Genomic DNA, 23,431 nt, shown 5'->3' on the forward strand with positions numbered 1-23,431 from the left:
CTTGATCTGCTACGACTTTAGCGAGCATTCATTCTTGATATGTGTTGTGCAATTTGTGTTCTATTTTGTATATTGTTTTTGATATGGCTGTTCTCCTCATTTGCCATGAAACTAAAAATGATTTTAGCTGACTTTTGAAAACATTTTCTCCCAGCAAAACCCGTAAATTACGATACAGAGTATTAATTTTTTTTTTGTAATCGTTTTTATAGATAAATCCAACAGAAAAAAGAAAAAAAAAAGCCTTTTTCAGCAGAAGTAAACAAAAACTAAACTAAATATTGGTGCAGTGAAATATTTAATTTTAAATGAGCTTATATCACGCAAAATTTATGGCGGGGGGGGGGGGGGCGGGGAGGGGCGGGAGAAAGTTGATCGAAGTAGCAGAATAAATTAATTGGAGTAAAAGAACTAAGCAAGCGAAATTCTGCTTTCCCTTTAAATTAGTCGAGCGAACTGCGAGAGATGGAACACTAGCGCCACCAGTGGCGATGGAATAATCCGGTCACTTTTTCACCCCGCTGCCAAAGGAGATGAGGCTTGTAGCCTCCCTGGTGTCAACAGATTAGAGTATTACTTCGCGAGATTTTTTTGACAACATCGATCACGTGACGGGAAATGTCGAACTCGAAAGGCGAATAGCTTGGAATCCAAATTGACTAAGCTATAGGCGCGTTTCCATGGGCACTTTCGACCCCTGAAAAAAACCTGCTTTTCACCGCATTTCGGTTATTTACGGGTTATATGTGGAATTTTTCTCCTCCTGCTTCCTTTTGGAGTAAAAGTGGATTTTTACCCAGAATGCATTACGCGAAACAAGTTCGTCTAATTGCTGGGTATAGTCGCTAAGGATGCTGGGTAAAAACCGCTTTCTCTGGTACAATGGGAAACCTCTTTGCACATGTAAACAGGGAATTTTTCAACCGGTTTTTTTTTCGGAGCCGGAGTGGTTGTTTACGAGGTAGAAAAGGTGTATTGTGAACGCGGCTAATGGAAGAGAAATAGGCACTCGATAGCTGAATCTTAAGGGGTATCATCGATACTTACTTGAAGTTCTCTCTTAGTTTTGGCCATGGATGATTTACTGCTTCTGTAGCTTTTTTTTTTGGTAAATCAGGAAAGCTCTAGAAGTGTACATTAAACCTATCAAATTTTTTTTTTTATGGTTTCCGGAACGTGACGGGCATTAACAGGAGAGATTTCCCAATTCTTCAGAAAGTTTCAAAGAAAATTTTAGAAAAGTTTCTGACTTTTACTTACAAGATATGTTACTGGCAGAAATTCGGCTCATCAGCTGCCTATTATTTTCCACGAACGTTTCTAAATTGTTTTTACAGTGTAAAGTGTAGGGTGAAAGTTGTATGAACCGTCAAAATTTTTACAGCGGGGCAGGGCCGTCGCCAGGTGCATTCGTTTGGGGGGGGGGGGGGGGTGTTGAAACTGATTTTGCCGACTGACTCCAAACTTTTTACCAACAGCAGTGGCAGAACTAGAAAAAAGTTTTAGGGGGAGGGGGGGGGGCTCATTTGAAAAAAAAAGAACTGATAAGGAAGGGCGGAGAGGGGGGGGGGGGGTCCAGGGGTTCTCCCCGGGAATTTTTTTTAAACTTGTAGCTATAACAAAATTTTGGACTTTCTTTGCTGATGTTAAGTGGAAAAAAAGATACAGGGGTCTGAGCGGAAAAATCTAGAAATTGAAGCCGAAAATACACGATTGCAATCCATTTTGGTGACGTTAGGGAGAGGGATGGAGCTCAGGGACTGTCCCCTATCGATTTTTTAACAGATTTAAAGCAACTCCTCCTCCCCCTCCAAATTTTTAAAATTAAGTTTCAAAAACGTAATTGCTGACAAACTTTGAAAATTTTACGTGAAAAAAGATTGTGGAGCTCTTCACCTGGAAATTTTTCCCTGGAGAGATGGAGACTAAATAACAGATGCTCCATAAGGCTTTCGGTGTTTGTATGTGGTGTGGGGGACTTTGGAGGAGTAGTATTTTAAAGACCTTATTTACAGAAGAAACGGAAAAAAAGATGAAAAAAGGAAAGAAGTAGCGTGTGGGTGGTGGGAGACTTAGCTGAACAATGAGCAGTAACTATTAAACATTTTTAATTCAAAGATTTCTTTTTAAAAGCAGTTAAGATTTTCCTCCTAACATTTTTTTATATAAAGATCACTTTGTTATCACAAGTTGTGGTCTTTTCTTCTCTTCAATAATTAAGAATAGTTTTTTAAAACATTTAACTTATCATTCCCCTCCCCCCCCCTTCTGGGTGTACCACTGGCCGACAGGAAGGGAGGAACCATGGAACCCTTTCTCTTTCTTTAACGTCACGAAACATAGCTTAAAAGTGTAATAAGGCCTTCAATTTCGAACAATTTCCCCCTTCTCTTAGGTCTTTGCACTTAACCTAAAACTGCGCTTTGGAAATTTCTATACCAAAGATTCTGTGGAGACATCCCTCGATCAAAAATTAGTCTCAAACGCATTTTTAAGATTTCAATTTTTAAAAATTCCGAAATTCCCGCTTTCCCAAAAGTTACTATCAAAGATAGCCTGGACCTGAACATGCGCTTTAAAGATTTCAATTTCAAAATCTTTCCGAGATAAATCTCGAAACACCCCCTCTCACTTTATGTATTCAAAGGTAGTCTAAAACTAAACTTCAATTTCGAACTATTTCCTATAGAAGTTCTCGACACCCCTAATATCAGAAAGATAGTCTAAAACTGACTTCAATTTTGAAAAAAAAAAAAAAAAAATCCAGAGGCACCCAAAACCTTTTTCGACATTACAAAAAATTGCCTAAAATTACGATTTTCGATATGAATTTGAAATATTAACGTTCTGCTCTTGACAGAAGTCACTCTCCCAGTATCTATGGCAGCAGCTGTAGGGACAACTTCAAACTTTGTTGAGAGGAGTAGTGCAGATAGTCAAGAGCGTCTAAATGGTCTAGTTCTGTCTGATGTCAATACAGAGTGAAATCATTTGTGCTCTTTCGACGTTGTTTTTTCTTACTTTAAAGTCTTATTTATTTAAACAATTGAAAAAAAAAAAAACAGAAATTTCATATTTTAATGTTTTTAAGCTTTTTCTGCGTAAATTTAAGTGAACTGTTAATCCTATGGCAGGTGAAAACACTTCAGTATTTCTGTCTCTTAATTGAGAAAATATTTTAAGCATATTACTGATGCATAAATAATGAGGTATTTATCTTTTTTAAAAAAAATAACCAGAATCACAATAGAGTGTATTGGTATTTTGAAATACCCTGCGAATGTGTAATAGTCAGATTTATACCCAATTTTTCATCTCAGCACCCTACTTACAACTTCATTTTTCAGTATTTAAAGGAAGATATATAAAAAAAAAGAGAATCTTAAAATTAATGCTTTCAAAATATTACATTAAAATAATCATACCTTTTCTGCTGCATTTCAATGTTTTTTCTTAAGCTCAAAGTAAGATCATATGCTTTCAGTTTTTCTCTTACTTGTCACAATATTGCTCATTCACATACGAATGAAGTTCAAAACTTCAACTAGTCTTCTTTTTTTGGAGGGCAGTTCAGAGTGCAGAATAAGCAAAATAGCTCTTATAGAATAATAACTCAAGTCTTCTACTTTTCCAATGCCTGATGCCTTTGATGCAGCCAGCAAAAGAGCAGGAAAAACATCAAAATCAATGCCACGTATCTCATCAGAACTCCAGCACCAATAACAAATTTCATTTTATTGCGGAAAGCTTTCATAGCACGACAAAAGGTTCAAAATCAACAGCACACAACAAACTGATCCAAGACTTCCCTAATTTTCCCTCGATCACCTAGTTCCAGAGAAAGATTCTGAAGTCCCGACGTTTCTAGCGCTACCGCAGTCATCGCCGTCTACTCAGCGGCATTTCCCAATGCTACAATAGATGGACTAATGTCCTGTTCTCCTGTTACTAGTTATCACGACACAATACACTTCTTTGGTCGAAAAATAGGCGTCTGTGCTATTTCGATTTTTACCCGTCAGCCTAGAAAAAGCTGAAATGGTGCTGAATATGTATTCAGAAGTTTGTTTCAAAATCTAACATTTTATATCTACCAATGTGACTTTGTTTTGTAATATTTTAATTTGTCTTTCATTTCAGCGCCCCGTGTATTTTTTCCACTTTGCTGTGTTTTTTATTGACGATACAATTTCATAAATGAGTCGACGACCCAACGCTATGTTTGTTAATCTACTTGTATTTTTAAACTGAAGTTTACCATTGGTTTCTATATACTGAACTGAATAATTATTCTGAAAATAAATAAATAAATAAACAAATAAAAATGTTTGAAACGTACATCTTGGTTGCTCATAGTTAGGTTATCTTAATGTGTAATACAGATTCCCGAATATTTCTAAATAATATTTTAAGATTACATTTACTTTCTAACCTTTACAAAATAAACACTAAAATGAAATTCAGCCTTATTTTAGCAAAAAATTCGTGCTTTGCATTTTAAAACTGTTAAAATGGAAAAAATATTACCAAAGATATGGGGATTCAGAATTAGCTCTAAAAATAAAAAGCTTATTATAACTGAAATTGCCGACTGATATAGTTATAGGCACACCAACAGGAGATCCCTGTGACCTCTCGAAATGTCCTCATTTGGCAAATTTCGTCTGACAATTCGGCAAATTTGGAGACATAATTGCAATTTTTAAATTCCCGATTGTCCCTTATCCATGGGTGCATGTTGATACCCTTATTTTATCATTCGGCAAATTAAGATTTCCTCCCAAAGTGAGAATTTTCCAAAAATTTCTGTTCGGGGCGTCCCTGGATAGTGTTGGCAAAATCAAATTTTGTTGAAGAAACTGTTGGAAAATTCAGAATGCAGTGCAATTAGCTGTCGGCTAATTGATTACATCTTTCACGTGATACACAAAGACACGCCTATGCAAACTATTTATGTTTTTGATTTTTCCTCCTAAAGGTGAAAAAGTGCACATGTCAAGCTGCATATTACTTTACTCAAAGATTTTAAATCCAGAATCAATTGAAAAAGATTAAAAAATGCCGACTCTAAATGAAATTTCTCAGTGGGCGCTTATCGTGTCGGGAAAATAAGCAGTCGTAAATTAAGCAATCGGCATATAGTGAGCAGTTGAAAAAAATGATCCTATCTGAAAAAAGAATTTATCAGAATGAACATGAAGCACTGTCAAACATGGTATGCCCGCCCAAACTGTTCATATTTTCTTTTCTCTTGTCGATGCTTATTATTCATTATAAATCTGTGTACCATGTGTGCTACATTTTTAAAAAAATCAAACGTTTCGTGAATGCCGAAACTAAAAAGTCAAAAATACCGATTCTGATTAATTTGACGACTGACCGTGTCATATTTTTCACGGACCAGTCAAAGCGCCCTTAAAATGACACGTTAAAGAAAACAATCGGCGAAAGAATGCCGAAGTAACTTTGTTGGCTTTTCTTTTTTAATTTTTTAATTAATGAATGCTTTTGAAATTCCGAAATATTGAAAATGCCGACTCAAACTCATTTTGCCGACTAGATGAAATCATTGGGAGGGTGAGACACCCCCTCACCCCCCCCCCCCCCCATAGCGACGGTCTTGCAGCGGGGTCGATTAGTTCAAAAGAAGTCGAGGTGAACAGAATCAATGCCTGCGAATTGAACTTTTAACATTCTCATTTCAAACTCGAATTATAGCATACAAATAACAGCTCGAATATGATTTTGAAGAAGGTGAAGTCAGCCGTGAAAGAGAAACGTCGTGGATCTCAGAGGAGACGTATGATTTTCCAACAAGACAACACACGCCCTCACGTTGCTCAATTATTCAGTGAACACACTGATGAAATGAGCTGAAAGGTGCTGCCTTGCTTTCCTTATAGCCTCAATTTAGCATTCTTTGACTTCCAATTGTTTGTTCCACTGATAACAAGGATGTCAAGAAATTCGCCGGAAATTGGCTCCGACACCAAGACAAAGATTTCCTTTCAGCCTGCATAGAAAATCTAGCAACCCGTTGGGACAAATGCATAAATGTTGATGGGTAGTATGTTGAAAAGTAGGAACAGTCATATTTTACTTAAATGGTTTTTTCTCCAGGTCAGTTTGTCTTTTAATTATTGAACGACACTCGTACATTAAAAACAGTTCGGAAACGTTCCTGGAAAATAATAGGCACCTGATACGCTCAATGTCGCCAGTAACATTTCTTGCAAAAACTAGGAACGTTTTCCGCTAAAAGTCAGCAACATTTCTGAAATTCGATTCCGAGTCACAACTGACTACAACTGTATTTATGTCGAGGACTGCATACTAAGTGCCTTACCTCAATTATTTTTTATACCGATAGATGGCAGCACCATCACCGGATCGAACAGTTAATGAGAATTTAGAACTAGACCAGGAGCTAATAGCTACCTGGTGCTAGCACCCCCAGAGGTATCGTTTCACTTGGAGGACATTGAGACTACGAGCATATTTAACGTCCCCTAGTCCCCTTTAATGACGACGGTGGATCTTCGACCATCGAGGTTTGAACTCAGGACCCTCTGGCCCCGAATCCGACACTCTACGATCGGGCTACCACGGTCCATTTCTGAAATTATCCTTGAAACGTTCTGAAGAAGTTAGAAATCTCCCGTTAGACTACCCCTGAAACATTTGAGCAACTAACTACACGGAAACCTATGACAGAATTGCAAATTGAATCAAAGCCTATTACTTACCTGCAACTATCCAATGAATGCTTCACTTTTACATGGAGCATAGTCAATCTGGACGTATCGTGTGCGTCTGAGAGCATTTAATAAACAGGCTCAGTCAATCTTTAAACTGGTAGAGGAAATTGTTTTTCACAACAGCGAAAAGTGTGCATTCGTTCAACTTGTAGAAATTCAGGAAACTTGTTTGCAAAGATACTTGATTTTAACAGGAATGAGATGGAAATCTGTGAAATCCTGAAATGTTCCTACTGATATTACCAGTAACGATTATACATTTTGGTTCCAAACTAATCGGGTAGGGAGTAGAGATGAGACGGGCTCAGCCCGGGCCCGAAGCGGGCTCGGGCTCTAGAAACAAAAATAGGTTTCGGGCTCGAGCGGGCTCGGCCTCGAGCAGATATTCAATCGCCAATCTCCATACAAATTCAAAGCAAATAAACATTTTCCTACTGTGAGAAAATGAAAGGAACATTTAAATCAGTTCAATCAATGTCAAATTTACCCCCCACTCCAGAAAAATAAATAAATAAATTAATTAATTAACGCTTATTTATAGTGTTTTTTTTTTCGATTACTATTGCAATATGTCATACAGTACTGCATTTGAAGTGGAGCATTTTAAGAAAATTTAGAAACTTCTCTCTGTTAATGAAGAGCATTTGACGTAACATTTTTCATTGACAGAGAAATCATATCAGATGTGAAAATGTGGTTCATTACAGCAAACATTTCCCGATTTAATTTTCTTGAATTTGTGAACTAAGTTATCTTACTAGATTTACTTGAAGTGACATTTTACTCAACTTAACATTCATTGTTTTAGGACCTGAGCTCATTTTTTTGCATTGAAAAACGCGTTCCTTTAATCCTGAAACACGTGTCTGAAGTAATCTGCAATTTATGCTTTTTGAAGTTGTTATTTCTTACTTTACTTTTCAGCACAAAGGTATTTATTTATCTTACTAGAAACAAGGTCAGATCCAAAGCTGTATTGTAACCGAAATGTCGGATAAGTCGGCCTGTCCTTCTCAAGGGGTTTTACCTTTACCATGAGTCTTTCGTAGGGAAAAACGCCACCGTTTCATCATCCACGGCCGCACTCGATTAAGGCCCCTATATATACGAGCCGACGCATCAGCTGATGTTCAGCCATTTTGGATCGGAGCGCGATTTTGAGTGGTTGTCTTATCTAAAACTAATTACTAATTTCAAAATAATTCATAACTAAAAGAAAAATAGTTCAATCCCTGCACCAGGGAAAGAAAAAAGAAACTAAGGAAAATCGATTCCGTCTTAAAATAAATGACGAGTGCCAAACTATAGATAATGCCGCCATCTAGCAACCATGCTGCCAAAGTTTTCGCTAAACCCTCACACCAGTCACATGACATATGTTTGAACCAATTTTCTTTATCAGCAAGAATGAGAAAGCTCGGTCTGCTCTTATTATTAGTCTATGGGCTAATAATACAAATAAATCTTACTACTATTACTACTATTATATATGCAAAAGTTTGTCTGTATGGATGTATGGATGTTTGTTACTCTTTCACGCAAAAACTACTGAATGGATTTTGATGAAACTTTACAATAATATAGTTTATGCATCAGAATAACACATAGGGTAGTTTTCACCCCGTTATGGGGGGCAACCTCCCCCCCCCCTAGAGGGCGATAAAACCCAATTTTTGTATAATTTCTCTAATATGAGAATGAAAAAATATTTGCACATATTAACATTATATGTCCATCGAAAGCTCTGATTTTTCTACTGAAGATGGCACCTGTTCAAAATTTCTAAGTAGAATAAAAAACGAGTTATGAGCTTTTTAGTTCCATGTTCGAAGGCTTTCCTCAACACAATATAGTATTTAAGGTATAATCTCAACTCCCTGTCGATTTTGACTATCTTCGCTTTTCGTGACTGTTCAAGGCTTTTCTCAAGTCAAATTTTAAAGTAAGATTTTTTGCACAAGATAGGCAAATAATACATGGATTTGGCTGATTATTTTCCAGTTTTACGCAACTTTGAGGCAATTATTTTTTTAGTAATGGTTTTTTTTATATTTTATTTGTGTTAACTGGGTGCTTGATCAACCAGCAGGAATCTCGCTAAACTTTTTTTGCAGAATCATTTCAACAGCTAAGGCATGTGGCAATTTTTTAAATTGTCGCTGTTTTTGAAGCTAAAAACTACGCGAATACTGTTTCTCGGTTTTCCCCATGTAACCAAAATATCGCCATTTCTTTAATATTTCTTTTTTTATATCATTTGTTAACATGTAAAATCCTCCGCCAACTAAATTAATCAAATCCATAAACAGCACAAGTTTGCGCACAATTTCAAACACAATTGCCAAACTTTACTACTTATTTTGGAAACATTTTGGATAGCATCATTTCATGGTCACCAGAAGTATTTCAGTATTTGGCGACACTATCTCTTCAATAAAATTAGTAACACACAGTTTTATAAAGTAGGGAAGTTAGTTATCCAAGGTTAGTTAGGCCAAGATATCCGAAAACTATTACAGCAAATTTCGTAACATTTAAAACCGCAGTAAGGGATTACGGGCGGCTACATTTTTTAAAAGTTTGTACTTCAATAGCAATATAGAGACGATTTTAGAATATGTTCAAAAAAAGGGTAAATCGTTTTTAACAAGTGAAGTTTAAATTCATATTTTGGAAATTCCTCAAATTTGTATATTCGTAAATGTCGTTTTTTCGTTTCTAAAAGAGTGCTATTTTGTCCTTCGTATTTATTGCCATTTTACTTTTATGGGTAATTAAAAAGCTCGATTTTTAATCATGTCAAAGCGGTATGTTTTGAGTTTTTTCAATTAAAACAGAAAGCGAAGGAAAGTAGCGATTGTTTCTAATAATTATTACTGACCCAGGCAACGCCGGGTATTTTCGCTAGTTATAATAATAAATAGTCTATGGGCCCTATATTGAGCCGACTCATTCGCTTCAGATCAGCCATTTTGGATCGGAGCTCGTGTTTGACCGGTTGTCTTTTCTGGCAAGTTATCGCGTTTGGTGATTTTTCACTGCGAGCAACTTGGATTGTTTATTAAATAAAATATTATTTTTGGCTAATTTGGCAAAACCAGAAACTTTGCTATGGTAACGCTGGCTCCGCAACAATGAAAAATTCGATCCAAAAACTAACTAATGGTTAAACTTAAGTTGATGCGTCAGCCTGTATATATAGCGGCTCTACACTCGATATCATACTTTAAGCTTCATCAAGTGCGGCAATGATTTTTTCGTTAAGAAATTGCTGTCAGACTGGTTGAATGTTTTAGTTTAGCCTTACTATTATGATAGTAATTAATTTTATAACCGTTAAGTCAGCACTCAATCGCCTGTGAGTAGTTTCAACAAGCTCATTTGCTTTTCAAAGTATCGAAAACATCTTAGAAGAGCGAAGGTTTTATAAACTTCGTAAGTTTTACGAATAATGCTGAAAGTAAGCGCTTTTTTTGAACTACCACGTGTTGCTTATTTGTCTCTCTTGACAGTATTTGATATTCCTTTGATTTTATTTTTATGTGTGTTCGATGCATGTTCATCCGATATGGATTACCGTTTACCTGAAATAGAGAACATCTTAAATTTAAAAAAAAAAAAAAAAAAAAATGAATTCGGAAATTTTTAGTTCAAATTATGTTTTTCGCAATCACGAGCTGCGACAGGACCCTACTCATTTTAGTTATTGTTTCTAGAAACAGCTCCTGTTCCCCCAAGCCTGCCCCTCCTCTTGGGCGGTTACGTGTGTATAGTTGTGTATGTGTAGGCTTGTGTGTGTGCGTAGGCCTGTGTGAATGCACGTTGGCGTGTATGTGTGTAAAGACACGTGTTTGTATGCGTGAGTGTGTATGTGTGTGAGCGTGCGTGTGTGTAGGACATGGACGCCACCGACCAGGAGAAGCGGATTGCTCAGGACCGGAAGAGCCGCGCCTGCAGGAGCGTCAAAGACGGTCAAGTGAAAACAATTAGCAATCGTGATTGAGGGGATATTTTGATAATTGGAAATCTGGTGCGGTCGTCTCATTTTTGGCGTAAATAATTTTTTTTGGTTACCCTGTTGATTTATAGTAACCCTATGTGAATAGATGTTTCCTGTCTCTTCGTTTTGATTTACAAAGAAAAATACCTCTCGCGCAGGAACTGAAGCCTAAAGTTGACTCCAATGAAAAAAGATCGCCAGATTCCCAATTATCGAAATCTTCCCGAAAAAAGTTCAAATGAATGAATAAATAAATAAAAAATGTCAACAACCCGGAGATTATACCAAAGCTGTCCCGCCGCGAGCACACAAAACTGCATAAAGATGTTAACTTTCTCGATAATTCGATTTTCAGTCGGTTGAATTTTTACTAACGATACTTTTAGGAAGACTTTATCCCTCCTAAGGGTTGGACTGACTAGGATCTGGTCGCGGCCCCCTGTTAACCAGCAAATTTTCCACTCAACTCGGCGGATTAAACTCCACGAAAAGCAGTAGAATCGAATTGAATGGGGTTGTTTACATCAGTCAAAAATAATACTTGTAGTCACTGAAGGTGACAAAATGAGCAAAAAAAAAAAAAAAAAAAAAAGAAAAAAAGTAAATGAATAAATAAATAAAACAAAAAGATGGAGCGAGTAAAAACTTACATTTTTAAAACTTTTAACTTTTAATTAATTTTTAAAAATGTCCGATTTTTCGAAAAATTAGCCGTGGTTATTATGATGTCACAAGTGATGTACTTTGGCGCATAATCAACTGGCGCGGGGAATGCTTACGCTTGCTGTCTACCGCATTTTCTGGTTATGATAATTCAGAAGCGAATTGAACATATGCATTCCAAGCTTGGTATCAACTATATCGTTGCCAGTTCATGTGAGTAAAGAAGCGAATTAAAAACTGCGCTAATGTCATTTCATCACTTGTGATGTCATGTGCAGAAGCGCAAGAAAGTAATTTGAATCTGCGCACCAATCAAAATATTTTTTAAAAATATTAAAATTTGTCAAATTGTTTAAGAAGTAACCAAATCCTTTGTTCAAAATTAGAAGAAGCTTAATTTAATGCCAAAAAAAAAAAAAAAAGCTCTTTCGAAGGACATAGAATGTTAACGGATGTGTGTAATCTTTCCTCCCTTTAATAGAAATTTATGTGAAATATTAGCTTAAAAGATTAATTACATAAAAAAGAAAAAGAAAAAAAGCACTTATTCTTAAAAAAAAAAAAAAAAAAACTGCTGTTCTCTAGTATCATTAAATTTGCACGCAGGATCGTTAACATTTCCTTTTTTCTCTTTTAGTTTTCAAAATCTGTACAGCTGGTCTACTTTTGGTGCTTGTTTCTTTCAGACCTTTCATTCTGTGGTAAGATACACTTGTTTTTAAAAGAACCAAAAAAAAAAAAAATAAATAAAAAAAAATAAATTAAATAAATAAATAAATAAATAAATAAAAATAAAAATAAAAATAAAATAAATAAAATAAAAAAACCTTGTTCTTTGTTTTCGAAGCTCTGATTGAAAAGTCTTGTGTAAACTACTGTATTATATCAGCTCTAAAAACACTTGAAATAAAATTTGGTTTTCAGGGGAATTATTTTCATGCCGGAAAAAGAGACGGTTTTCAGAACTTGCTGTCCTTAAAAATCCACATTTAGTTTAAATGACGACTTTTTGAGGTTTTTTTACCTGCTTGTCAAGGAGCCTGGAAGAAAACATGACTTATACAAAAAACTGAGTAACACCTGATCCAGCAATCCCGGAGGCATTGATATAGAATGGGAACTTGAATGGCTTTGTGATCACTGCGCAATTAAAATCACCAGTCACCGTTAGAGTCCCTAGGGACTCTAGTCACCGTCGGTGGTACATGTGGTACTATAATTGATCCGGTGAGGAGCGGATACAGAGATAGTTTTAGGAGGAGGCACCAGACGGTAAAAGGGTCTCTGTTCACCCTACTTCATAGCAACACAAATGCTTTAAGAAAAATATGGCTTCCTTCTCAAGATAGACGGAGTTCGCTACATTGTGGAACGGTTGAATAATGCCATTTCTGCCAATTGCGATTGATTGGGGGTGGGGGGGGGGGGCAAAGATTTTGGGTATCTAACGTTCCTCGGAAGATTTGTTCAGTAAGAGGATAGGTAGTCTTCTCTTATTATTTTTTTGAGTCGAATGGCAAATCAGATAGTTATAATCTGAGTGTGTTTCAGACGCTATGATATGCTACTAGCAGGAGTTGAATTCATCAACTGTATATTATTTTCTAGGAATGTTTCTGAATTGTTTTCACAGTGTAAGATTTCATGCTTTTGAGCCGTCATAGAGTGATATCAGTCTAGAGTGCAAGTTGTGACTTTAACATTCTGGAGTCGACATCGAGTTGATATGCCAATAATACATTGTGTCTGAAGATAGATAGCTATAGAGTTATGGCAATAGTTATAGAGTGCTTGAAGTAAACTTAAAAATTTTTGGCTGTAGAGTTGATATCCGTCTAGTGCGCTAGTAGTAAGTTTAACATTCTTGACCCACCAAAGCGATTGTAAAGGTCTAGTGTGTGCCAGTTGCAACTTTAACATTCTAATCTGACATAAACTTGATATAAGTTTTCTGTGCCTGAAATAAACGTTTCCATTCTTGAGACTCCTTGCAGTTGATATCAATATAGAGCAGTGTTTCGTAAATTGGGCTCCGCGGAACCCCAGGGTTCCACGAAGTTCTCTCAAGGGTTCCATAAGACTTGCATGGTTTCTTTTCACACCTTTCAAATTTGTTCTTTTAAAAATCGATAAACCTAACACTTTTTCAATATTAAAAATAAATTTACTTTTACTTTCGCATACTAATCTGAGCATTATTACGTTAGAGCAGGAATTAAAATGGAGGGAGCAAGTCCCATCATTGGCTCAGCAAAATCTAACCCATAGACCTCGAGTCACGTGACTCAGCAACGACGAATGGTTGGCACGTTATGCGTGAAACAAGCCCTAGAAACTTGATTTCTTCCAATGCTTTGCTTTAAAATCTATCATGTGACTGTAGTCTAGGTTTCATGAATGAAAGTCTTCACTCCCTCCCTTAATTTCATCTCTTCTCGATGTTAGTCACTATAAGAATATTTTTATTTGATGCCAAAAATGATACTAATTTTAGACTATCAAAAATAACTTGAAATTGTGCCTTCAAGATTTCACCTTCATAATTTTCCCTAGATCAGTCCCAAAACACCCCTTCTCATCTAATGCCTCCAAAGATAGCCTAAAAATGCGTTTTGAAAACTCCTATACTTCGATTTCGAAAAAATTCCGTAAGAAGCTTTTAATCTCTTAATATCACCAAAGAATATTTTAAAAGTGATTTCAGTATTGAAAAAAATTTGGGAGTCACACCCCCAAAGTCGTTTTCCTACAACATTGTCAAATATTGTCTAAAATTATGGTTTTTGACGTCATTTTCATATATTCCGCTTTTGATACTAGCCACTCTCCCAGTATCTGTGGCAGCAGTTGAAACGGCAATTTCAAAATTTAACGAGTGAGGACCAACTTAAGGAGCAGTACTGGTCAAGGGCGTCTAAATGCTCTTACTCAGTCTGACGTCATAGTAACATCTAAGTCCATTATTTATAAATAACTTTAAAAATGTTAAAAAATTGAAGAAGACATTTTAATTTTTGAGGTTTAAATACTTTTTCTGTGTAAGTTTGAGTGAAATATTGAACAAAACACATTAGTATATCTTTTCTTAATTCAAAAGAAAAAAAAATCAGATAACTCATTCATACATTCTGATTCTTATTTGTCCATTTTAAAATACTCAGAGTTACAAATAGGAGTGCATTGGTATTTTATAACAACAAATAATAACTAGAAGTTATCAATAATTAGTATGATCATAAATTAAATCTTATTTAAGTTGCCATTTAATGACAAATAGTGTATATAGTCTGTTTGAGGTAAGAACCTGGGCGCCCTAAGAAACAAAATCCAGGCTACACCGCTGCAAACTGGTGATGAAAAACCAGGGGTTCCACGAAAAAAGTGAGCATTAAAAAGGATTCCACTAATAAAAGAAATTAAGAAACACTGCTATAGAGCGACAGTTGTAACTGTAACATTCATCAGTCGGCATAAAGTTGCTAAAAGACCAGTGTTCCTGCTTTAACACTCTTGAGACCCTATGCAGTTGAAATCACTTCAGAATTCCAGTTGTAACGGCAACATTCTTTAGTCTTCATGAAGTCGATATAAGTCTAGTGTGCTTGAAGTAAGCTTTAACATTCTTGAGACTCTATACAGTTAATATCACTCTAGTGTGTGGTTGTAACTGTAACATTCTTCAGTCGGCATAAAGTTGTGCGCCTGAACTAAACTTCATTCTTGAGATTCCACACAATTGATCTCGCTTTGGAAGCCTAGTTGTAACTTTAACACTCTTCAGTCGGCATAAAGGTGATATAAGTCGAGTGTTCCTGAGGCAAACTAGTATTGAGCAGTCATAGTGTTGAAATCAACCTATAGTGCTTCCGAAGTAAAGATGGACGTTCTTTTCATCCTATCCAGCGTGCGCAAATGACTGCAAAAGGAGTGATGTCCCGCAAACTGTAATCGTCAGAGACACCTGCACCTTCCGGCCGGGAGAACTGTGCCACATGATGTGCAAAACGGACAATTTGCTGTTCTGGAGGAAGCATATTCTGTGCCAGGAGAACGGGCAGTGGGCTGAGATACCACCCTGCTCAGGTCAGATAGTGGAAGCTGTGGACTGCGACGAACTCTCCGCAGATGATTCCGAAAAAGAAGGGGCGTTCTGTATCCGGATGGCCGTTCCAAGAATAGAATCGGATACGGCGCCTTGTCCGGCTATCTCTCGGCTAGGATTCCAGGTCGGGGAGTGCACCAGGGAGCCGAGCTCGCTCTGCGCTTTGTCGTGCAAAGACCGGAAGTACGTCATCCAGTGTCGGTCGGACGGGACATGGTCAGAGATACCGCCGTGTGACGCTGCAGACTCCTGTCCAGAGCTGACGTTCGCCAAGCTGGTCAACTGCACCAGAAAGATTGGAGACATATGCAAGGTTTGTTTTAGATCTAAAGAGTTCAGGGAAGAAAGTAATATTATCAACTCCAGTGTTCGAGTTTGAAAAATAAAAACCACACTGTCATCTCCCAAAACTTACCTCTTTCGGCAACTTTCCCTGACGATTCAGCAATTTTGCAGACAGTATGTATTATTGCCATTTTTAAAAATTAATGTTGGCTATTCTATGTACATGTTCGTATTTTATCCTTCGGTAAAATTAGTAGTTTCATTCGGAAAATTGGGAATATCCGACCGATGAACCGTGGATTTTTTAAAATTAATTAATTTTAAAAAAATTAAAAAAAAAAAAAACGTTAAGAATAGTGCAGATTTTTCTCAAACACCCTGTACAACGATGATGTACTCTATGTTGGATCCTACGACGCTTTGGTTTATGAACTTTTTTGCGTGTACAGGTTCGATGCCCGAACGAAGTTATTCCTCTTGAGGATGCTATTTGCCTCTCATCAGGGGAGTGGTCACCAGTGCCGTCATGCCAGTCCAGAGAGGTTTGTGCGATTGCACCACTTCCTGAGCCCCTTCAGTTTGTGGATCCGAGCTGCAAGACATCGGCAGCGCAGAGTTGCAAAGTGGGCTGTTTCATCCGCGTCTTTGTGCCGGGCTCCGAACAAAACACGAAGAAACTTGTGTCGGTTGCTGACACTGTGTGCACGAACAGTGGCACGTGGAAGCCTCTTCCAGATTGCGAAATGGCGAGAGAATTATTTTGGGACGAGGCCATCAAGAATTCTCGTTGCCCTTTGTCTGAGCTTGATCCCAGCGCCGAATTCCAATCTCCATGTTCAGCCGTGGACGGATCGGAATGCCTGCTGCGGTGCAAAGAAGACTTTTTGCTTCAGGGGGATCACGTCATCAGGTGCAATCGGACGAAATGGATTGGACGTGCCAGGTGCCTGGAACCCATCTGTCCATCTTTGCCAGACGCATTCGAGACTGTGGGGAAGTGCTGGAGAGTTAAAGATTATAAATGCAGTGTGAGGTGCAAAAAGGGTGCACTTGAGGGAGAGCGAACTGTCCAGTGTCTGCCAAGTGGAGAATGGAACTCAATACCGAAATGCGTTGACAATGAAAAATGTCCAGTTTTTGTGTCTCCAGATATCTCTTTCGTGGCAAATTGTTCTTTTACGCATGAAAACAGATGTCAAATAATGTGTAATAATGATCTTGTGCTGGTAGGAACAAATTTTGTTACTTGCCACTCAGGAACCTGGAGAGGAATTCCTGACTGTGTTCCAATAGATTCCTCCCCGTATAAAAATTTCGGAATTGACTGCAAAGATGAGCCAGAAGTATCATCTACTCTGAAACTTTTAGGCCAATGCCGATATGTAGCTGGAATGTCTTGTCGCGTAGCTTGCCGTGATCCTTTGGCCTTCATGGAGGGTCCTAATGCGACAACATGCCTGACACCTGGGACTTGGAGCAGTACCAAATATTGTGTAGGTGCAAATACGTATTGTATCGATCCACGGCTTAGTCCGCATTTAGAGCTAGCTGAAAATTGCTCGGGCATGACTTTGGGGTCTGAATGTAGCGTAAAGTGCAAAAACCGACCTGAAATAAAATTTACCATCAAATGCTTAAGCAGTACAGTGTGGACAATGCCAGGAACTTGTACCTGTCGGAAGCCAGAGGTAGGTTCAAATTTAAAGACAATTGGAGACTGTTCAAACGTATCGATCGGAGAAAAATGTCAACTTGCTTGTGAATCAGGTTTTGAAATGGAAGGAAGTCGTTTTGTGATTTGTCAAAACGACTCGCAATGGAGCTCAATGCCCAGCTGTAGAGAAGCTACCTGCTCGCCACCCATTTTGCGAGAGCCTTTGACGTTTGCGGAAGATTGCTCATTGAAATACCCCGGAAGCTTCTGTGAGGTAAAATGTCCAGTAAATGGTAGACTGGTAGGGGAAAATACAATCGAGTGCATTAGTGGAAGTCGTTGGTCGGAACTTCCCATTTGCGTGTGCGATGAACCTTCCTTAGGGGATGATGTTGAAATGAACACTAGCTGTGTCGCAAAAAAACCGGGAGAGAGATGCTATCTCAAGTGTAAGTCACACGCGGTTTTAGAAGGAGAAAACTACATTGAATGCAAAATTGATATGGAATGGACTGATTTGCCTGCCTGTAAAAAACTCATGTGTCAAAAACCCAACTTACCTCCGCCACTCGTTTTCGCCGAAAATTGCAATTCAAAGATGCCAGGTGATCAATGCAAAGTGAAATGCGCAGGAGAAGAAGAGATCGTCGGAACGAATAAACTGACATGCGTGAATGGAAATCAGTGGTCTTCCTTCCCAACCTGTACATGTCCCAATCCCAACCTGCCTAGTGATTTGACAACTGCTAACGACTGCATACGGAAACGTCCCGGAGATAAATGCTTCCTCAAGTGTAGAGGCAGATCTTCATTTATTGGAAATGATTTCATTGTATGCATGAATGATTCGAGTTGGAGTCCGATTCCCGAATGTACGTTTTGCTCTGAACCAAAGCTTCCTGATAATATGAAGTTTGAAGAAGACTGCTCTTCGAAAGTTATTGGAGATGACTGTAAAGTTGCTTGTATCAATAGGGGCAAACTATTAGGTGCGGATGTTGTAGTGTGTATGAATGTCTCAGCTTGGAGTGAGTTCCCCACGTGCTCGTGTCCCAATCCAGAGTTTAATGAAAATATTGTTCCCGACAGTGATTGTTCTGGTGTCCCGCCAGGAAAGTTTTGCCTTTTGAGATGCAGGAATAATTTAACGATCGTTGGAAATAAAAGCATTGAATGTCTCCCTTCTTTGAAATGGACTCTTCAACCAAAGTGCGAGCCTAAAATCTGCTCAATACCTATGCTCACAGAAGGTTTGATGTTTACGGAGAACTGTTCTTCAAAATTAGAGGGACAGAACTGCCAACTGCGCTGCAAATATGGAGGGAAATTACTGCATAGGAATTACATCACATGCATAAACGAAACGTTTTGGAGTCCTCTTCCTTCATGCACCTGCCCGCCTTTTCAAGATCAAAATTTAATGACATTAGGAGACTGTTCTGTGAAGCACGCCGGAGAAACATGCAATTTATCTTGCGAAGAAGGAAAAATTCTTACCGGAAATTCCATGGTATCATGCCAAAGTAACGGCACTTGGGATTACCAACCTTCTTGTAGAACAGCAATCTGCATGACGCCTAAGCTAGAGGGTACACCCCTACACTTTAAGGAAAATTGTTCTTTCAAATCTCCAAGAGAAAGCTGCAAACTTGGTTGTAATAACGATGGTGTTGTGATTGGGACAAATTCCATCGAGTGCATTAATGAAAGGGAATGGAGTGCTTTGCCTCTATGTGCATGCAATGAACCGAAACTAGAAAATACCACCAAAACCAGAGTTAATTGTAATGGAACAACTCCTGGGACTGCTTGTCAATTGGAATGCACAAAGAAGGGTACTGAATTCAAAAGTAAAGACTTTATAGTTTGTCAGAACAATATCACGTGGGATGATGCTCCAGTTTGCGAGAACATTATTTGTCCCGATCCCATATTACCTGAAATATTAGTTTTCGAACAGGATTGCACTAACAGAGTTGCAAATGATAAATGTACCGTGAAATGCAAAGAGGGTGGAAAGATGCTTGGAGAAAGTATTATTCAATGTATTGAAGGCGTTAGTTGGACATTAGCTCCTGACTGCTCTTGCCCTGAACCTGAGTTGAAACCGGGATTAGAGTTCAAAAACAACTGTAGCCAAAAAAGGCGGACCGAAACGTGCACTTTGGGGTGTAAAGGGGGATTACAGCTGCTTGGTACCACTTATTTGACGTGTCTGAACAATACCAAGTGGTCACCACAACCGGACTGTCAAAGAATATCCTGCCCAAATCCATCTCTTCCAGCATTTCTTGCATTTAATGGCTCTTGTGTATCAGATGCCACTGGCGATATGTGCCGTTTGAAATGTAAAAACGGAGGAAAATTGGTGGGTAATGATTTTATGAGGTGCACAGACGGTATGAATTGGAGCGAGAAACCTGTTTGCACCTGTCCAAGACCAGCAGCCCGACAAAACGTGGAAATTAGAGAGCGTTGTGAAGAGAAGAAGCAGGGAGATCAATGCAGGGTAGGTTGCAAGCCGAAATTTAAAATTGAAGGTCTTAATTTCATCAGGTGCCAAAGTAACGGGCAGTGGAATCGACTTCCACAATGCAAAAGAACGGAATGTATTGTACCGAACGTGCCAAGAGTCCTGGAAACGAATGAAAACTGCTCTAATAAAAAAATTAACGAATCATGTCGTTTGAAATGCAAAAAAGGAGGTGGCATATTAGGCGTGGCATCCATTAAATGTTTGAACACGGGTAGGTGGAGTAGATTCCCAAAGTGTTCATGTCCAGTTCCACAACTAAGCGAATTTTTAGAGCCAAAAGGAAACTGTAGCCTAAAAGAGCCAAGGCAGAAATGCGAAATACAATGCAAGCAAAATTATCGTTTAAGCGGAAACGCATTTATTACTTGCAACGACAATACAGAATGGAGTCCTCTGCCTTCATGCGCAAAAATAATGTGTCCAAAACCTTTTCTTTCGGATGAACTGCTGGAATTTCAGGAAAACTGTACGCTTAAGTCTGCCGGAGATACCTGTCAACTGAAATGCAAGTCAAATAGTTCGCTGATTGGCTTGGGTGACATTAAGTGCTTGCCAAATTCTACGTGGACTGAAACGCCTAAATGTGGATGCCCGAAACTGGTTCTCCGTGGAGAGCTAGAGACAGCAGAGAATTGCACTGAGAAAAGAAGAGGGGAAACTTGTTTACTGAAATGCAAGAAAAATTTCGAACTGACTTCGACAAAAAATCGCATTTTATGTTTCAATAATGCTCAGTGGGAATCTCTACCAACGTGCAGGAAAAAATTGTGTTCTTCTTTTGCACTGTCTTCTGCAATACTTGACTTTATTGGGTGTGCTTCAAAAGGTATTGGAGAAACTTGTGAAGTAAAATGCAAAAAACGTGGAGAAATGATAGGTAGTAACAAAATTACATGCAGAAATGACACGTTATGGACTTCTTTTCCCGATTGTAAGTGCCCTGCTCCTTCTTTAGGAAATAAACTAAAAACGACTCAGGACTGCAAATCAAAGAAACGGGGAGAAAAATGTACGCTAATGTGCGAAGAAGACTATGTATTAGAAGGTAGAAGTTATATTGTTTGCAAAAATGACACCACTTGGGATACTCCTCCTACTTGCAAATTGAAGAAATGCCCGAATCCCAATTTCAGAGGCAGTGTATTCGAACTAAATGTTGCATGCTCAGGTAAATTCATTGGTGAGACATGTAGGCTAAAGTGTAAGAAAGGTGGGAAAATTATAGGAAATGCAACCATTATTTGTGGGAAGAATACTTCATGGACAGGTTTTCCAGATTGTTCATGTCCCGCACCAGGTTTGGGAGCTTATCAAAAAGCAAAGGGGGATTGCAGTGAAACGCTTCCTGGGGGTGTCTGCAGATTGGAATGCATAAAAACGGGTACTGAATTCAAAGGTAAAGACTTTATAGTCTGTCAGAACAATACCATGTGGGAAGATGCTCCCTCTTGTGAGAATATTATTTGCCCCGATCCTGTATTACCTGAAATATTGATTTTCGAACAGGATTGCACTAACAAAGTTGCAAATGATAAATGTACCGTGAAGTGCAAAGAGGGTGGAAAGATATTTGGAAAAAGTTTTATTCAATGTATTGAAGGCGTTAGTTGGACTTCAGCTCCTGACTGCTCTTGCCCTGAACCTGAGTTGAAACAGGGATTAGAGTTCAAAAACAACTGTAGCCAGAAAAGACGGAATGAAACGTGCACTTTAGGGTGTAAAGTGGGATTGCAAATCCTTGGTAAGAAGTTTTTGACATGCCAGAACAATACCAAGTGGTCACCACAACCGGATTGTCAAAGAATATCCTGTCCCAATCCATCTCTTCCAACATTTCTTGCATTGAATGGCTCTTGTGTGTCAGATGCGAATGGCGATATGTGCCGGTTGAAATGTCAAAATGGAGGAAAATTGCTGGGTAATGACTTTATGAGGTGCACAGACGGTAGAAATTGGAGCGAGAAGCCTGTATGCACCTGTCCGAGACCAGCAGCCCGACAAAACGTGGAAATAAGAGAGCGTTGTGACCAAAAGAAACCGGGAGATCAATGCAGAGTAGGTTGTAAGCCGAAATTTCAGATTGAGGGTCCAAATTTCATTAAGTGCCAAAGTAATGGGCAGTGGAACCAACTTCCACAATGCAAAAGAACAGAGTGTATAGCACCGAACGTGTCAACAGTCTTGGAAACAAATGAAAACTGCTCTAATAAGAAAATTAACGAATCATGTCATTTGAAATGCAAAAAAGGAGGTAGCATATTAGGCGCGGCGTCCGTTAAATGCTTGAACTCGGGTAGGTGGAGTAGATTCCCAAAGTGTTCATGTCCGGTTCCACAACTAAGCGAACTTTTAGAGGCAAAGGAAAACTGCAGCTTAAAAGAGCCAAAGCAGAAATGCGAAATACAATGCAAGCAAAATTATCGTCTAAGCGGAAATGCATTTATTACTTGCAACAACAATACAGAATGGAGTCCTCTTCCGGCATGTATGAAAATAGTCTGTGCAAAACCGTCTCTTTCAGATGTACTACTGGAATTTAAGGAAAATTGTGCTGTTAAGTATGCCGGAGACTCTTCCCAATTGAAATGCAAGTCAAATAGCTCGCTGATTGGCTCCGGTGACATTAAGTGCTTGCCAAATTCTACATGGACTGAAATGCCCAAATGTGGATGTCCGAAATTGATTCCCCGCGGAGAGCTAGAGACAGCAGAAAATTGCACTGAGAAGAGAAAAGGGGAAACTTGCTTACTAAAATGCAAGAAAAATTTCGAGCTCACTTCGAGAAAAAATCGCATTTCATGTTTGGATAATGCTCAGTGGGAATCTCTGCCAACGTGCAGGAAAAAAATCTGCTCTTCTTCTGCATTGTCTTCTGAAATACTTGATTTTATTGGGTGTGCTTCAAAAGGTATTGGAGAAACGTGTGAAGTAAAATGCAAAAAACGTGGGGAAATGATAGGCAGTAATAAAATTACATGCATCAATGAGACTTCCTGGACTTCTTTTCCCGATTGTAAGTGCCCCGTACCTGCTTTAGGAAATAAATTAAGAGCGACAGAGGACTGCAAATCAAAGAAACGAGGAGAAAAATGTACACTAACGTGCGAAGAAGACTATCAATTAGAAGGTAGAAGTTTTATTATTTGCAAAAATGACACCGCTTGGGATACTCCCCCTAGCTGCAAATTGAAAAAAATGTCCAAATCCCGATTTGAGAGGCAGTGTATTTGAACTGAACGGTGCATGCTCGGGTAAATTCATTGGAGAGACATGTTGGGTAAAATGCCAGAACGGAGGGAAATTGATAGGAATCGGAATGATCACTTGTGGGAAGAATACTTCCTGGACAAGTTTTCCTGACTGTACGTGTCCCACACCAAGATTGGAAAGTAATCTGGAAGCAAATGCCGATTGCAGTTCCGTGAAAAGACTC

The 23,431-nt window shown here is 38.5% G+C and overlaps 1 protein-coding gene across 1 annotated transcript; it reads left to right on the forward strand.

Moving 5' to 3' along the window:
• Positions 1 to 16,551: 16,551 nt before the first annotated feature.
• On the forward strand, positions 16,552 to 23,229 carry LOC129233207 (sushi, von Willebrand factor type A, EGF and pentraxin domain-containing protein 1-like). The gene is made up of 3 exons (XM_054867269.1): positions 16,552 to 19,850; positions 20,346 to 20,464; positions 21,167 to 23,229. The coding sequence occupies exons 1-3, from the start codon at positions 16,552 to 16,554 to the stop codon at positions 23,227 to 23,229; spliced, it is 5,481 nt and encodes a 1,826-aa protein (XP_054723244.1).
• Positions 23,230 to 23,431: the final 202 nt, after the last annotated feature.

The sequence above is a fragment of the Uloborus diversus genome, unplaced genomic scaffold (assembly GCF_026930045.1).
Source record: "Uloborus diversus isolate 005 unplaced genomic scaffold, Udiv.v.3.1 scaffold_254, whole genome shotgun sequence".
Classification (NCBI taxonomy): Eukaryota; Metazoa; Arthropoda; class Arachnida; order Araneae; family Uloboridae; genus Uloborus; species Uloborus diversus.

Bases quoted from the DNA above. Each gene is read 5' to 3' on its own strand.
- LOC129233207 (XM_054867269.1), top strand. From the start codon at position 16,552: ATGGCGAGAGAATTATTTTGGGACGAGGCCATCAAGAATTCTCGTTGC. The intron at 19,851-20,345 runs GTGCACAGACGG...TTATCGTTTAAG, and splicing joins GTGGGTAATGATTTTATGAG to CGGAAACGCATTTATTACTT. The intron at 20,465-21,166 runs GTACGCTTAAGT...TTGCATGCTCAG, and splicing joins GCTGGAATTTCAGGAAAACT to GTAAATTCATTGGTGAGACA.